Genomic DNA, 17,637 nt, shown 5'->3' on the forward strand with positions numbered 1-17,637 from the left:
TTTCGCCAACCTTAATAAACCGCAGTTGGGTTTTGTTTTGTTTGTTTAATGGAAATTGTCTGTCTCCAGAGTTGTAATAATTAGAGTTAGTAAGTGCTGGATAAGTATAGCTGCTGTTATTATTTGTATATGACAATGCAATGGATTAGATTTTAAAGTTCACTGGGCCACTGGAAAAAATAATCAACAATATTGTAGCCCCAAATGAATGCCTTGTCCGTTTGGAAAAGGGTTTTTGTTTTGTTTGGGCTTCCCTTGTGGCTCAGCTGGTAAAGAATCCGCCTGCAATGTGGGAGACCTGGGTTCAATCCCTGGGCTGGGAAGATCCCCTGGAGAAGGGAAAGGCTACCCACTCCAGTATTCTGGCCTGGAGAATTCAGTGGGTCCATGGGGTTGTTTTGTTTTTGTTTTAGGTGTTTTTCGTGCTCTTTTCACCCTTAACAGAATTTCTAGGATTAAGGACATTGTCCTAAAGTTCGAGAATGGGACTCTCATCTGAGACAGAGTGAGTTGGGGGAGGTATCACAGATTTAATGCAAGTCCAGAAAGCCGAGATATTCACAATGGGAGAGTATTTCAGGCAGGCCCAAGGTAACTTTAAGTTTCTCTGGAAGAATGATTCTCATGTCTGATTCTCATGTCTTTCAGTAAGACACTCTTACTGAAAGATAATTTGTGTGGGTTTTCAGCTAGGTGGGTTCCGAGATTTTGTTGCCCATTTTCGACTTAGGCTAAAAGTGATGGTCTTAATCATTACTAGTACATGTGGTGGAAAGAAAATTAACTTTGGAGTCAAATAGAATATGAATTTGAATCCCAGCTCTGCTACTTTATAGCTAAGTGATCATTGTAACATTATTTAATACCTCTGAACTTCAGTTTCTTCATCATAAATGTAAGATAATAAAACCAATCTTTTAAATTGGTTGTGAGGGTTGAGATGTGTGCTGTGCATAAATAGATGTTTTAAAATGCTTATTTTGGGACTTCCTTGGTGGTCCAGTGGTTAAGACTCCCTGCTTCCACTTTAGGAGCCAGGGTTCAGCCCCTAGTCAAGCAACTATGATCCTGCATGCTGCCTGGCGTGGCCAGAGAAAAAAGAAAAGAAAAAATTAAAATGTTCATTTCCTTTCTAAGAGACTGATTTTTAACCTTTTAGCTTCCTCTTGTGTATCACTAGGATTTTTCTGCTGACGTGTAGATCTCAACATGTGTAAAGCGAAACTCCTTACTCCCCCTCTTCTTCCTCTATTTACTCTATCTTAATGGCATCAGCAACCTTCTAATTGTTCAACTTTGATGATGCCACCTTTGATTCCTTCTCACCCTAAGCCCGTTTTATTCTAAGAACTCTGAATTCTTTCTTCCCACTTTTCCATTCCCATCTATGCTAATGTAAACCTTGATTACCTTTCACTTCGACAATTTTAGGATCTTCTTGACCAGTGATTAAGATTCCAGTCTTTTCCTCTCTTACCAATTTACACACTGCTGCAGAATCAGCTTTTAAAACATGGCTCTTATTATGTTACTTGCTTTTTCGGAAACTCCTAGTATCCAGCCATTGAGACTGGGTAATCCACTTATAGAACTCTTTTTTTTTTACATGTGTGGATATTGAAGCTCAGGGAAATTATTTTTTCCATTTGCCATAAAGGTCACTCATGTGCTAGGGAGTGACACATTACAACTAGACCTCACCTCTGCTCACCCACAGGCTAGTTCTTTCCACCAGGATTATGACCCAAATTCCTTAGCATGGTTTTCTTTTTTACCATCTGAGCCACCAGGGAAGCCCTATGGTTTTCTTTTTTGTTGTTCTTGTTATTGTTTTGACCTCGCCCCTTGGCTTTCGGGATCTTAGTTCCTCAACCAGGGATTAAACCCAGGCCCACAGCAGTGAAAGCATCAAGTCCTAACCACTGGACCATCAGGGAATTCTCATTAGCATGGTTTTCAAGGCTCTTCCCAGTCCATCCTCATTCTGTCTTTCCCTACTTTATCTTCAACTTCTTTTGCAACTAGAGTCTAACTCCATTAAAGTATCTTTTGCTGTTTCACTTCCCTAGTGGTGTAACAGTATCCCTCCTATCTGAAAGGCACTGTCCTCCTTCTGCCCTCACTTGATAAAATTCTGCCAGTTCTGTAACTATCAAGTCTTCCCTTCTCTCCCACCATGCCAGAAAATCAAGTCCTGTACTCCTAGACCATGCATTGCCTCTAACCACGTTCTGTCTTGTGCTACAATTATTTGTGTGCATTAGCAATCTTGTTAGATTGCATACATTATTTGGGCAGGACCTTGTAGGGAGTAGTTACTCAGCAACCTGGCACCAGAGGGCTTTCCCAGGTGGCACTAGTGATAAAGAACCCGCCTGCCAATGCAGGAGACATAAGAGACTCGTGTTTGAGCCCTGGGTCAGGAAGATCCCCTGGAGAAGGGCATGGCAACCCACTCCAGTATCCCTTCCTGGAGAATCCCATGGACAGAAGAGCCCAGTGGGCTACAGTCCATGGGACTGCAGAGAGTCAAACACGACTGAAGCGACTTAGCATGCACACAACCTGGTACCAGAGTTTATCAAAAATTATGTACTGATTATCACCTTTGTATGTTCACAGGGTGCTAATCACATTGCTAGGAAGTAATAGCATACTTCTATGAAGATGTGGTCAGGGTGTGAGCCACCTCATTCCCTGAGTGTAAAGTGTGCTTATCCTAGCATTATACCAAGGTAGTTGTTCTGACTTGGCTTTCTGGCTGAGACCAATCAAAACCACAGAATTAGACTTGGGAATTAAAATCCTTTTACTTTTTCACACTAAGTCCCTCAAATAATTAATGCTTTTCCTTTTATCATGAACAAATATGAGAACATAATCTTTTGTATTTTTTTAATTCAGAATTGATCCCTTTAGAATTGATATCATTTATATGGGTAGTTACACTCGGGAAGCATAATTATACCAAATAATGTCTTAAAGCGTTTGCCAGTGTTTCCTGGATGTGTTTTAAAGGGTCATTATTGTGGTTTTACATAATTATGTTTAGCTGAATACACAGCTGTGTCTTTTTCTTGTTAGAGAAAGGACTGACAATGTCTGGTAGGTATGTCAGTTACAGACTGAAAAGCAGTTAAGTGAATATCATATATCAAGATTATTTGATACATGTAGGATTATTTCAGAGAACATGTATAGAATTAAGATTATTTTATCCAGGGAGAAGAGGTAATACAAAAAAACCTAAATTTATTGCTTACTTATTCTATGTCAGGGTCTTTTTCTCTTTATCTTATTTATTCCTCATGAAGATACTATGGGGAAAAAAAAGATACTATGAAGTGAGACTTCCCTGGTGGTCCATTGGCTGAGACTCTATGCTCGCAAGGCCGGGGTCCCAGGTTCAATCCCTGGTCAGGGAACTAGACCCACGTGCCGCAGCTAAGAGTTTGCATGCCACAGCTAAAAGATCCTGTGTGCCACTGCCAAGACCTGGTGCAGCCAACTAAATAGATAAAGATAAATACTTTTCTAAAAAGGAACTATGGGATAAATACTATTGTTATGGATAAGAAGTCTAACTTTTAGGGAAGGACACACAGCTTTAAGTGATGGGGCCAACACTCCCATTTAAACGCATGTGTCTCTGATACCAGAGCTCCTTACCATAGGAGGGTTCTATGTTGCCCTCCAGCATGGGAATTGAAACAAACAAATAAACAAAAACAACAAAACTAGCATTGTTTTCAGACAAGGCTTTAGTGGGGAGAACAGGGACTACCTGTGGAAAAGTAGTGTGGTCCTTTGGGGCTGCTATCACTTACTTTGCATCACAGAACTTTTAGTGTGAAATGGAGGCCCACGTTGCTTGGTTATGCACACTGTGCTCTGCGGTTGTCAAGGCTGTTGGAAGTCGTACCCGATGAACCATGCATTCTACCAGATCAGTTACCTTCCGTGGTTGTCAAAAGAGCTGCAAGGAGTACTTTCATCTGTATTGTTCACTCTTCAAATAAGGAAACTATTGACTCATTTCTAATCTCATCTCTTTTGGACAAAGGTTGGGACTCCTTTGATAATTACTAGAGCAAAACCAAACAATCCAGTCTAGGTGATGTCAAGAGTATGACTTCATGGTTTTTTTTACTTGAGGCCACTACTAATATATTATACTTAAATGTTCTTGATACTATAATATGCCTAGTATTTAAAATATATTCACATCAAAAACCCTACAAAGGGGTAAGTATTCTCATTTTTCAGTGAGGTAACTAAAACTGAAAATATTATATAATTTGTTTAAGGTTACAGAATTATTATTTCATTTGAAGTCTATCTTGCCTTTAAGCCTGCGTTCTTTATACTATTCAGTGCTGTATCTGTAGCTTTTTCCCTAGTGCCAAGTGGTCAGGGCTACAGAGCTTGGGGAAAGAAGGCAGCCAAAAGAAACTTGGATGTAGGTAGAACCTAATTTGGACCTGACTCTGCAGAGATGCCAGTTGTACTTCCCCTGGGGTGTAACTCAGAAGAGTGGAACATTTCACTCCAAATGTGACTTTGGAACAGACTTAAGTTCAGGGAAAAGCCAATCGATGTCTGCACAGTGGGGTCAATCATAAAATGATGCAAACTGAAAGGGACCTTAGAGATCACCTGATCTAACCTTCTCATTTTACAGGAAACTACAACCCCAATTCAATCATCTGATCTAGGTTACAGTTTTTGAGAGAACCGGTAGAGGAATACAATCTGCTGCTCCAGGGCTCTCTGCTCTCACTTACACCACACTGTTGCCAGTCATTGGGTGCTGGAGAACTCTCTTCTGTGTCTAATATTCTGACTTTCTTTATCACATAGGTACTTCATTATCTGTAGACAAGATGGAACCAACTCCATTTAACAGACGGCAATGGGCTTCTTTATCGTTGAGGGTTACAGCCAAAGAACTTTCCCTTGTCAACAAGAACAACTCATCGGCCATTGTAGAAATATTCTCCAAGTAAGTGCTGATCCTGGCCCAAAAGGACCATCTGTCTTGAGCAAACATCACCACCTGTCAGGGAGATCACTAAAGGAAGGGCATGTGTCTAATGACTTTCTGGAGCACCTTCTGGATTTTGAGTACCACACAAGACTCTGTGACAAAGGAAGATGATAATAATCAGGAGATACATTCTCTGTACTCGAATTTTCGTTCAGTTTGGGAAAGAGAGATTTAAACACAGGAGAGAATTATGAAACACATAGTTATTAATCACAATGTTAGCAAGTCCAAAATGAATGGGAGTAAGGACTAGATATAGGATAAGAGACAGTATGTGATCACCATGGATAGAAGCCGTCAGGAAGGCTTTCTGGTTGAGGTGAGGGGTTTTTTTTTTTTTTTTGGTTTGGGGGTTTTCATGAGATAAGTTTTGAGGCAGGTTTTTAGTTGAAGGGAGTGTTAGGTGCACTCTATGCCTACGTTGTCTAATAAGGTAGCCACTACATATAAGGCTATTTAAATTTAAATTAATTAAAATAAATTTAATTAAATTATATTCATTTGAATTAATTTCAATTAAGTAAAATTAAATTATAGTTAAAATTCAGTTCATCAGCTGCACTAGCCACATTTCAATCGTCCAATGGCTATGTGTAGCTGGTGGCTACCACACTGGATATTGCAGAAACATTTCACCATTGCATAAGGTTCTGTTGACCAGTGTAAACTCTGTAGGCAGACTGCAGTCTATTTTAGTAAATAAAGGTTTACTACTTATAGGCTCCCTATTTTAGTAAATAAAGGTTTATTGTAATACAGCCATGTCTTTTTGTGTATTGTCTGTGGCAGCTTTTGTGCCACAACAGCAGAGTTAAAGCAGAGACCATATGGCCCTCAAAGTCTAATCTGGCACTTTAAGGAAACATTTGTTGACCCCTGCTCTGGACTATGGGTTTTTTTGATACGAGGGCCCCTTTCCTGCGTATTTTATATTCCTAGTATGTAGCATGACAATTAGAACATACTAAGCACTCAGCAAATGTTGAGGGAATGGTATAAGTTAGTGAGATGGTAAGCACGTTAACTTCACTCAACTAGAGATGCCATAGAGCTTAGGGAAGACGGTACGTTTACCTCACTAAGTAGAATTTATTACTTTATAGGAGATACATTTAAAAGAAGGAAGATGGGAAAGATTTAAAGAAAGTGATTGTGGGAACTATATCTGCTGCTGCTGCTGCTAAGTCGCTTCAGTCGTGTCCGACACTGTGCGACCCCATGGACTGCAGCCTACCAGGCTTCTCCATCCATGGGATTCTCCAGGCAAAAGTACTGGAGTGGGTTGCCATTTCCTTCTTCAGGGAGCTATATCTAGAGTACAGCTAAATACCAGTAGGAAGTTTCTGTAATCTGCCACTGTCACCCTTTCTTCAATGACAAATCCATCAACCACCTGCTCTGTGGAAAACACTGCCCTTCTGACCTGTTCACCGAGGGTATCGCTTAAGGTGGGGCAGAGATGGGAGGAGAGTGCACAGCCCTTTCCCCTTCTAAGTTATGCATTTTATATTGCTGTAAATTTATGTCAAACTTATATTCTTATCAGAAAGAAAAGAAAACCAATAAAGATATTGCAGAAAAAGGATCCAGATCTGAAAAACTATTAAGACTTAACTTCTGGCCTCAAGGAATGTAACAGTATAGTTTAGTATAATTTATATTAGTAGAAGTCCTTAGGAGAAGGCAATGGCACCCCACTCCAGTACTCTTGCCTGGAAAATCCCATGGACAGAGGAGCCTAGTAGGTGGCAGTCCATGGGGTCGCTGAGAGTCGGACACAACTGAGCGACTTCACTTTCACTTTTCACTTTCATGCATTGGAGAAGGAAATGGCAACCCACTCCAGTGTTCTTGCCTGGAGAATCCCAGGGACGGGGGAGCCTGGTGGGCTGCCGTCTATGGGGTCGCACAGAGTCGGACACAACTGAAGCAACTTAGCAGCAGCAACAGCAGAAGTCCTCAAACTTCCTTCATTTTAAGACTCATGTGAGATACTTGTTAATAATACGGTGTTCCAATTATCTATTGCTGCATAGAAAAAAAGTCTCCAAAATTTAGTGTCTTAAAATAATAATAGCATTTATTTTGCTGTGAGTCTCCAATTAGGGCAGTGCTTGCCTTTGTTGCTTTCCCCATCCTCGGTGTCTCAGAACTGGGGCCATAGTCATCTAAAGGCTTACTCGTAAGTCAGGTGGTGGATGCTGGCAGTCATCTGGGCTCTCAGCTGGGGCCATGATCAGAATAGCCGCACATGGCTTTTCCATGTGGCTGCTTGGCTTGCTTGTCTGGGTTTCAAGGGCAAGCATCCAGAGAGGGAAGGAAGGAGGGAACAAAGAAGGAAGGGAGTCAGGGTAATGGTTATGTGGTCTTTTATGACCCACCCTCCGAATTTATACAGTATCACTCTTACCACATTCTCTTCATTAGGACTGAGTCATTAAGGCTGGCTCATATTTAGAGGGAGGGGAATTTGACTCTACCTTTTGGTGGGAGAAATGTCAGAGATTTGGGGGGACATATTTTAAGCCATCCGATATGGCTTCTCAACTCCTCCCTTAAAAATTCGGATTCGATGTATCTGTGATGGGCCCCAAGAATTTGTGTTTTTAACAAACGTAGTCTAGTGATTTTTAACTTCAGGGAAGTTTAAGAAGCACTGGTCATGGAGGAGATGGACTTGTGAACTTGAACATAAAGCAGAACAAATAAGGGTTATTTGTTCAAGTAAAGATTGAACAAGGAAATAGGAAAAGGAAATAGGAAAGCAAGCAGTCGAGCATGAAGAAATACAGAAGGGAGAAGGGATTGGCACAGTTCAGTTAGGGCCAGATGATCGAAGGCCTTGAGTACCATGCTGAGTTTGGGATTTAGTTAGATAAGCAGCAGAAACAATGATTAGGCTTGTATTTAGAAAGATGCTCTGGCAACAATGTAAAAGGTATATTGGAAAGGTGACAGACTGATAGCATGGAGACAAGTTCTGAGACTCTTGAGAACCCACGTGAAAGTTATTGAGGGTGGGGGGCAGGAGGAGTGGAAAGGAAGGGGAGGTTTTGAGACAGTGTTGAGATATGATTAATGGGACTTGGAAACTCTCTGCTCTGCAGAGAAACTTCTCCACATTCTTGCCCTTTTCACCCTCCCCAGCCCCACTTCTCTTTCACTGAACTTGGTTTTCCCTTGACATGCATTCTATCTGAGTCATGCCTGGTTTTTTTTGTGCATGCTACACTGAAATTTTCTGGGACCAGGAGTCCAGGGTGCTATTTCTCAGCTACTGTTTCCCATCCATTTTTTTTCTTTTTTTCCCTGCCTTGTTCTGAAGTTCGAAACCTGTGCTTTGAGCTTACATTTAACCATAGTATCCTTATCCATCATGGCAGTGGTGTGCCAAGCTCCTTGCCTTCAAGGGGGACCCTAGCTTCCCACTTCATTTTCTCTTCAGTATTTCTCAACATTTTGGATGAGGCAGATGTTCCTTGTACAGGATGCTCATCATCTTGCCTTCCTCCAAATGCTAGTAGTTCCCCATGATATGGTGACAGACAAAAAAAGTGGGGAGGGGAAAAACCCCAATAAGATTCCCACACATTTCCAAATGTCCACTGGGGCCATTAATGCCCCCAGTGTAGAATCACCGACCCACATAAATGACCTGTCTGATAATATGGACTCATCATTTCTTATTTATTTACTTATTTATTAATAATACACCATGTGGCTTGAGGGATCTTAGTTCCCTGACCAGGGATTGAACCCATGCCATAGCAGTGAACTCACTGAATCCTAACCACTGGACCGCCAGGAAATTCCTGTGGACTCATCATTTCTTACTCTTCCATATGTCTTCAATCTGCTCATTCATTGTCTCCCATGCCCCCGTAGCTAGTCCCAACCTTCTCATCACCCAGAATCTGTTTCTGAAATATGTGTTTGGAAAACCTACTTTCTAATTAGAGCCTCCTGTCCTGCCTATTCTGCTTTCTTATTCCCACTGACCTGGCTCTTTGGCCAAACTGGAATACCCAGGCCATGATTGTTGGTCCCTTTCCTGGCTTCACTTCCTTCCCTGCCTAACTCGGTCAGTCACTTTAGTTAAACTTTCACCCTTCCTCAGTTCCCATCCCAGGGTTTTATTCTGTTGTCGTCATCCATTTCAGACAATTCCCAAGATAGAGGATTTGGGTCCTGTAGTAGCACTGATGAGAGGAAGTTGAAAAAAGTTGCTCATTTTAGGGGCTTCTTAATCTTGCAGAGAGAAAATGCAAAGGAACCTTAGAGGCCACCTTCTCACAGCATAGTAGGGTGACTGTCTTTTCACCACAAACGTTATAAGGGCAAATGGCAGTTATGCAGAATTGTAAATCCTGAACCCATTAATCAGAACCAGTGTGCCAGGTCTATGGTAGATTCTTGATGGAAATTGATATTATTTCTAATCCTAATAAAAACTATATGAGGAAGGACCCGATCCCTGTTTTATGGTTGAGAACACTGAGGTGTAGAGAGTTAACCTGACCCCAAGTTAATATTTTGTGTCTGTCTAGTACTTTTCTTCTGATGCCTAGATCCTGCTATTGAACTGGTTTTGAAGGATGGATAGAATTTTATTTGGTAGGCTGGGAGGATGGTGGTGACATGGCAGAGGAAGAACAGTCATAGGAAGTAAGGCACAGAAAAGGGAAAGAGCATGGGGCGTGATGTGCGTTTAAGACAGTGAAAACTGGAGAATCAGCCTGGATTTCTTCTCCAGGTCTCATACTTGATAGAGCCATATTGCTGATACTGCTTAAGGCTTTGAGGATTCACTCATAGTAGGTTCCCAAAGCAGATTGCAGGGCTGTTTTCCACAAAGCATACATTAATTTCTACTTCAAACACTACTGACCTCATTTTCTCTTATTTTGAAACAGTCTCTCTTAGAGAATTCTAGTTCTTTAATTAGAATTCGTAAATGGAGTTTAGAATTAGTAAATCCTATACAAGCCATTGGAGAAGGAAATGGCAACCCACTCCAGTGTTCTTGCCTGGAGAATCCCAGGGATGGGGGAGCCTGGTGGGCTTCCGTCTGTGGGGTCACACAGCGTCGGACACGACTGAAGCGACTTAGCAGCAGTAGCAGCAGCATACATGTCTAGTTAAGAGACCCTAGGAAACCTTGGGATGTTTGTGATCAGAGGTTAATATAAAAATGTTATTTGGAGAAAGCGTCATCTGGCTGCTCTTTATAAGATTAGCTGGGCTTTACTTTCTAAGTGTTAATAACGTTTCACATGAATATGTACGTAAGAGTCATTTTTGTAGCATCATAGCGTATGTCTCATGAGTGCTTTATAACTCCAGACTGATTTCTTTTATTAAGTCTCTGTACTATCTAAAGCGTTAAATCTGGATAAGGAGGATGCTCTTGATGAGTCAATTTGAACAGCCAGCTTTGGTTTCACTCACCAATGACTTCAGCATGGAAGAATCCTTTGCTTGATTAAAAGTTGACTCTTTTAGTAGAATTTGGTTTCTTGATTCTCTTTAACATATTTTTTAATTAATTTATTTATTTTCCTTTTTTTGGCTATGCTGGGTCTTCATTGCTGCATGGGCTTTCTCTCTAGCTGCGGTGCACGGGCTTCTCTTATTGCAGAGCACAGGCTCTAGGTGCTTGGGCTTCGGTGGTTGTGGCTCGCAGGCTCTAGAGAACAGGCTCAATCGTTGTAGCACACCAACTTAGTCTTTCTGAGGCTTGTGAGATCATCTTGGACCAGGGATTGAACCCATGTTTCCTGCATTGGAGACACCCCTAGGGATCAGGGGAGCCCATGACTCATATGAAGGGAATCTAGCCCAGTGGTTTTCAAACTATCCTAATCGAGTTCTTTAGAGGAACTTCAGAGGTCATTTCTGGGAAGACAGGAAGATCTAAAGGGCCACGCATGTGACCTTTCACCCCAGAGGTCCCGCTTTGATCTCTTTAATATGTGAGGTTCTAAAGGAAAGTTATGACCAACCTAGATAGCATATTGAAAAGCAGAGACATTACTTTGCCTACAAAGGTCCATCTAGTTAAGGCTATAGTTTTTCCAGTGGTTATGTATGGATGTGAGAGTTGGACTGTCAAGAAATCTGAGTGCCAAAGAATTGCTGCTTTTGAACTGTGGTGTTGGAGAATACTCTTGAGAGTCCCTTGGACTGCAAGGAGATCCAACCAGTCCATTCTGAAGGAGATCAGTCCTGGGTGTTCTTTGGAAGGAATGATGCTAAAGCTGAAACTCCAGTACTTTGGCCACCTCATGTGAAGAGTTGACTCATTGGAAAAGACTCTGATGCTGGGAGGGATTGGAGGCAGGAGGAGAAGGGGACGACAGAGGATGAGATGGCTGGATGGCATCACCGACTTGATGGATGTGAGTCTGAGTGAACTCCGGGAGTTGGTGATGGACAGGGAGGCCTGGCATGCTGCAATTAATGGGGTCGCAAAGAATCGGACAGGACTGAGCAACTGAACTGAACTGAAGTTATCATTTGAAAAGAGGATTCTCCAGCAAAAAGAACTACTGATCTAGCTAACCTTGTCCCATTCCTCTGACAAATAAGAAACTTGAAGTGCAGCATTTGTGATGAAAGATCACACCCCAAGATAGTGGCAGAGCTTAATCCAGGACACTTAATCCCCCCACCACCATGCCTCCCCTCCTGTCCCTGCTCCTCCCACTCTTGTTATAACTTTACCCATTCCATAGACCCAAGAAAGAGCAGGTTTATATTTAGTTTTCTGTGACTGTCCTTCCATCATTAAGAAAAACTTTGACCCTCAGATCTCTACTTCATTGCTTCTCTGTACTATTTTAGTGGTGAAATTGTTCCAGAAGAAAATGCATTGCCTAAAACTTGGGAATTTCCATTTTCCTTTTTTTTTTTTTTGGCTCAGTGAGACCTTCCCTCTATTTGAGGGCATACAAGCAAGAGTCATGGCTCAGGAACTCCGTTCTCTGGCCTTAGAAAAGTTTGAGACAGTTATTACTCCCCAGATAATTTTAGCATCCTCCATCAGCTGCCTGCCTCACAGCTGAGCATTAATAAGCAGTTGCAAGATTAAATTCTGTATGTGAAGAGGAGACTGGAGGACAAGAAAATCTAGGAAGGGAAGAGGGATAAGCTTTTAATTATAGAAATCTCATGACAAATATTTTTTCCCTCAGATTGGAATCTTTTAAAATGCCTTTTCCCTCCCCATCAGAGACCTTCACATTTTGTGTCAGAATAATGCTGGTTACTCTGAGCATATTTGAAGAAAATCTAAAGCCTGAGTCCTAATCTAACATTGAATTCAGAAGTATTGTACCTCAATATCTCTTAGTATTCAAAGTGTCAAAATGTAAGAGTACCAAGGACCTTACTTGGAAGAAAACAGTGGTGTGGAACCTTTCTCCCTGAGTTTCCACTGTTTAGCAAGTACTTCATTACAAATAAAGGGTGGTGATATTTGAGTGGGAGTTTCAAAACACAATTCAAGACTGCCATTGGCGTGTACACCTGTATCTTACAGATGCCTCAGTGCTAAAAGAATAGGACTAAAGATGAAGACTATTTTGATCTTTCTTTAAATCTGTGTTTCTATTAAGACAGTAAAAGGAAGGGAACCGCTGAGCTTATTTACCCAACTAACCACGGTGTAAATTGTTCTCCTTGCCTTGGGGAACAATTGACCAAGAATCAACCTGTCTGCTGATTGGGCTCCGTCTTTCATATATTGTATTATATTGCTGTAATATACTGTAGATCATTACCCAAGGAGTGTGGAAACACAAGTTCAAGGCCAACTTTTAGTTCCTTTCTAGCTCTAATCTGCTGTGTTTCTGCATTTCTATTTTTAGGGACTCTCAGATACATTTCACTTTTCACTTTCAGATACATTAGTACAAGTGGGGAAAAAAAATACACAGGGCCATTCACCAAAGCACTATTTGTAATGATAGATAACTGTAAACAATCCAGATGTCCATTAAAAGGACTATGGGTTAATAAATTATAATGGAAGAGGAATGCCAGGGTTACCAAAGACTTCTGTGTTGCTTAGAAAAGTTATCTAAAACATACTGAAGAGATGTTTGTTAGCCTTCATCTTAGATGGCCTTTTGCCACTTTTTCCCACATTATTTCTTCCCTTAGTTTCTCTGGAAGTCTCTTGTTTTTTCTCCTACCTCTGTTCCTTCTCTGTTCTCTAACAGAGAATGAGAACCTCTTCTTCATGTTCTGACTGCTAATTGTTAACATCTCCAGGACTGAGTTCTGAGCCTTTTCTTACATTGCACATTTTTCATAGATGATATCATAGAGTTACACAGCTTTCATACCATCTGTGGACAGACAAGTCCTAAATTTATGTTGTTCATTCAGATCTCTCTTTCCAGCTCTAGAACATGTATCAAATCACTGTTACCACCAAAGGGATGTTTTGGTTAGCATGGCTAACATGGAACTCTTCATCCTCCCCGTCCCCAACTTTGCTCCTCCATCCATTGACTCAGCTGTTGAAAACCTGGGGATCATTCTTGACTTGTTGTTCCTCATTACCAATCCTGTTGATTCGACTTCTGAAATATACCTCAAGTCTATTCACTTTATCTCCAGTGCTACCTCCCTGGACCTTCCTGCATCGTCTGTCACCATTGCCACCTCTATCCTGCACCCCGACTCCAGTCCATTCTCCACACAGCATCCAGTGCTCTTTTAAAAACATAGCTTGGGGACTTTCTTAGTTGTTCAGAGGTTGTTCTTGCACTCTCCAGCAGGGGGCATAGATTCAATCCCTAGTTGGGGAACTAAGAGTCCACGTGCTACTCGGCATACCCAAAAAATAAAATAAAAACATAGCTTGGATTAATGACCATTCATTGTACCATTGACCATTCATTCATTGTACCTAAGATTACATTCAAAATTCTTAGAATAGCCTGCAAAGCCCTTGATGCCTGGCATCGTCTCCTGACCTCTGCCTTTCTCAATGTGCTTCAGCAACATTGGAGTTCTTTGTGTATCTTATACATGGGAGACACTGTCTTGCCTTAGGGACTTTGTGTGTGCTCTTTTTCTTTGCCTGGAATGCTTTTCTTGCTTTGTTTTGCCTGGCTGACTCCTGATCAAACTGCAGATTTCAGCCTAAAGGTCATTTCCTCAGCAAGGCTTTTCTTCACACACACACACACACACACACACACACACACACACACTGCCCCACCCTACCCCACACCCGCCTTCTGAATTCAGTTCCTTTGTTAGGTTGTTTAATAGTACTCTGTCCTTCTTTGAAAGATTTATCCCTATAGTATGTGTTTAATATTTAAACTATAAGTTGTCTGAGAGCAGGAACTATGCCTTTTTTGGTTATTTCTTTCACTACTTTTTCTCTAGTGCTTAGAACATACTTTTTTTTTTTAAATTTTTTCACTAGTGCCACTTGGCTTGCGGAGGCTTGCGGAATCTTAGTTTCCCAGTCAGGGATTGAACCAAGGCCATGGCAGTGAAAGCACCAAGTCCTAACCATTGGGCCACAAGGGTCCCCGGTGGCTCAGATGGTAAAGAATCTGCCTGCAATGCAGGAGATCCAGGTTCAATCCCTGGGTCAGGAAAATGCCCTGGAGAAGGGAATGGCAACCCACTCCAGTATTCTTGCCTGGGGAAAGCCCATGGACAGGGGACCCTGGTGGACTACAGTCATGGGGTCAAAAAGACTGAGTGGCTAACACTTTCACTGTTTCTTGAATGAAAACTCAAGCTGTTCTAAAATGGAGAAAAGTAGATGCAGTATAGTATGTACAATATTATTTGTTAAATATGTTTCAAATGCAGTATTATTTTAAATTTTTATATATTTTAGATGTTAATCTCTTATCAGATATATGATTTTCAAATATTTTCTGGCATTTCATGGTTTACCTTATTGAAAAAACTGTCTTTTCCCTGTTAGATGGTCTTGGCACCCTTGTCAAAACCCTTTGACCATATATGTGAGGTTTCGTTTCTGGGCTCTGTATTCCATTCCATTGATCTTATATCACTGTCTTTATGCTGTTACCAGATTCGATTTTTTAAATATTTTTGGTAATATATACATAAAGTATAGTTTACCATTTAAACAATTTTAAGTATACATTTCAGTGGCATTAAAGTCCATTCACACTGTGCAACCATGCTTTTGTTCTTTATATAGCTGTGTAGTATTCCATTGCATGAATACATTATAATTTATTTACCAGTCTGCTGCTAATGGACATTCAGGTTGTTCTCAGTCATTTGCTATTACATTTAGTGTGGTGGCAAATAATCTAATGTAAAAGTTATTTTTGCTTATGTGAGTGTACCTATAAGATAAATTCTGGAAACAGAATTGGCAAATTGTAACATTTATGCTTTTGTAATTTTTGTAAAATTGACAAAATGCTTTCCCTAGAGGTTTTATTTATTTACCCTCTGTATATTGGGTTTTTTTTTCCTTAAAAAAAAAAGTTTTTTCCTACTTAGATAAGAAATGTTCTTAGTGTTGTTTGAATTTTTATTTTGAGGCTAAACATTCTTATTTTTTGTTTGAGTCACTTGATATTTTCTGTGAACTCTGTGTTTATGTTTATGCCCATTTTTCTATTAAGTTGCTTTTGTTGGTTTCTTACTGATTTGTAAGAGTTCTTTGTATTTTAGAGAAATTAGCCTTTTGTCTGTAATATGTTTCAAATATCTCTGTAGCTTGTAATTTGACTTACAGCAGTTCTAATCCCATTTTTTTCCATAAGCTGTGGTCAGTGAAATCCCAATTGTTTTTGGAAGTTCTTTCACCCTACGCTTTAAGAAAACTCTGCTCAGTTTCAGAGTATTACTCAGTCTAGTGAATGAGACACTGCTACCTGATTGTTAAACTTTAAGTGGTAGTAAGAACTGGAAGAGACCTTAGAAATCCTCTCACAATCACTTAATTTTGTGGATGAGGCCCAAACAAGTTATATAACCCAGGTTACGTAGTAGGAAAGCAGTGATGTTAAATCTAGAAGTTTCCTCTGGCTTCCATTTTGGATGAGGTTGTTCTATTTAACACACACACTGAGGAAGTTCTGAGCTTGTGAAGGTATTTATGAGCTGAAAGTTAGTATTGGTTAGGGAATGGGCCCTTTCCCATATTGTTCTTTATCTTCTTGTCTCATCTCCTTTTCCCTGCCCAAATGCCTTGTAAATTCTGAAAGTCTGCCTTAAGACAGGAACAAGTGACCCATTGACCAAGCCCTTTTCTAGGGTTGGGGTTAGGTTGGTGAGTTCAAGACCTGCAGGCCCAAGGAATCAAATCAGTAAGTTCTAGGCACGCAGGCCTCACCTGGTGGGATTCTTCTAGTGATAGTGCTGCCTTCAGTGTTTGACTCAGAGGCTCTGAGGAAGCCCCATTAAGACAGTTCAGAGTGGTCTGGAGGTTTGTTGTGGCCTGGACGTCCCAAGCCTTTTTTGCTTTCAAATGGAGGAAACCGGATCACCTCTGAAAAGCCCTGGGACTTCAGTTGTTCCTCAGGAATCTCCTGAGCAAATAGTAAAAATGATAAAATGATTGAAAGTAAAAATTAAAGGAATAAAATTATAGAAGCCTGTTTATCAACTCTTAGATGCCATCGACTGTAGGCTGGGCCATTATTTTATGCATCACTAAAGGAAAAATACTGTTAATTAAAAGAACTAATGCTTGCTTAGCATAGAAACTTTTCTCACAAATCACTCTTACACATATATTTAAAAAAAGGAAAACAATTTTTCTTTCAATGGCAAATCGAAGTGTAGTCTCATTAAAGACATTTCAGTGGCATTTAAAGGATGTATAATACCTTCAAATATATTTAACTGAGCAAAAGCGACAGTACCAATAGCTTAGGCTAAATTTACACATGTACAGGCCGTATGACTACTTCTTGATCATTTGGCCGACAAGAATTGTAAGATTTTAGAGGCATTAATGAATGGGGAAAGTGCAACCTAGGGTTAATGTAATACTGTACCCTTTGACTAATTCCAAAGCATTTATATACATGGCTTTTTATACATCATTTATTCTTCCCAGCATTATAGTAGATCGTTTTCTAGGTAAGGAAACTGAGGCTTAGAGAGGTTGACTTGCCCCAGATTACATTAAGTAATGAAACTGAGACTTAAAAACCCAGGCTTTCTGCTGTCTCCATTTTCCCAGCGTTTGACCTCGTTGTCTTGCCTCTTTCTCTTAGAGCAGTTGACTGCAACAGTGCAGGAAGTGAGGGCTGCCCCGATTCTCTGCTTTTGATAGAGGTGACTGATGATAATCCTTGGCAGAGATAGGTGTGCAGAAGTGGTTTTCTTGAAGTTTGAAAGTGTAAAAATTTAAGTTTAATTTGAGGATATTCTCTTTTCCCCCCCTCTTCTCTAAGGTACCAGAAAGCAGCGGAAGAAGCAAACATGGAAAAGAAAAGAAGTGTAAGTATTTGGAAGCCCTGCGACACGTGGAACTTCGTGGTCGCAGCTCATGTGGCCCAGCCCCCTGCAGCCTCCGCGGGACTGTGGGCTCTGCGTCAGCTGAGCCGGGCCTTTGTGCCGGC

General features: G+C 40.8%; 1 protein-coding gene across 5 annotated transcripts in view; it reads left to right on the forward strand.

Moving 5' to 3' along the window:
- The window catches only part of LIMA1 (LIM domain and actin binding 1), a 91,950-nt gene that overhangs the window by 27,720 nt on the left and 46,593 nt on the right, over nt 1-17,637 (forward strand). For 4 of the 5 annotated variants that reach the window (XM_015470991.3, NM_001192754.1, XM_005206324.5 and 1 more), the window contains exons 2-3: nt 4,861-5,002; nt 17,470-17,515. In XM_015470991.3, coding sequence (XP_015326477.1) covers nt 4,884-5,002; nt 17,470-17,515 — 165 coding nt within the window. In that variant the 5' untranslated portion in view covers nt 4,861-4,883. Of the gene's footprint in view, nt 1-3,986; nt 4,064-4,860; nt 5,003-17,469; nt 17,516-17,637 lie in introns of those variants that run through there. The other variant, XM_059886655.1, reaches the window with a different exon arrangement.

The sequence above is a fragment of the Bos taurus genome, chromosome 5 (genome assembly GCF_002263795.3).
Source record: "Bos taurus isolate L1 Dominette 01449 registration number 42190680 breed Hereford chromosome 5, ARS-UCD2.0, whole genome shotgun sequence".
NCBI lineage: Eukaryota > Metazoa > Chordata > Mammalia > Artiodactyla > Bovidae > Bos > Bos taurus.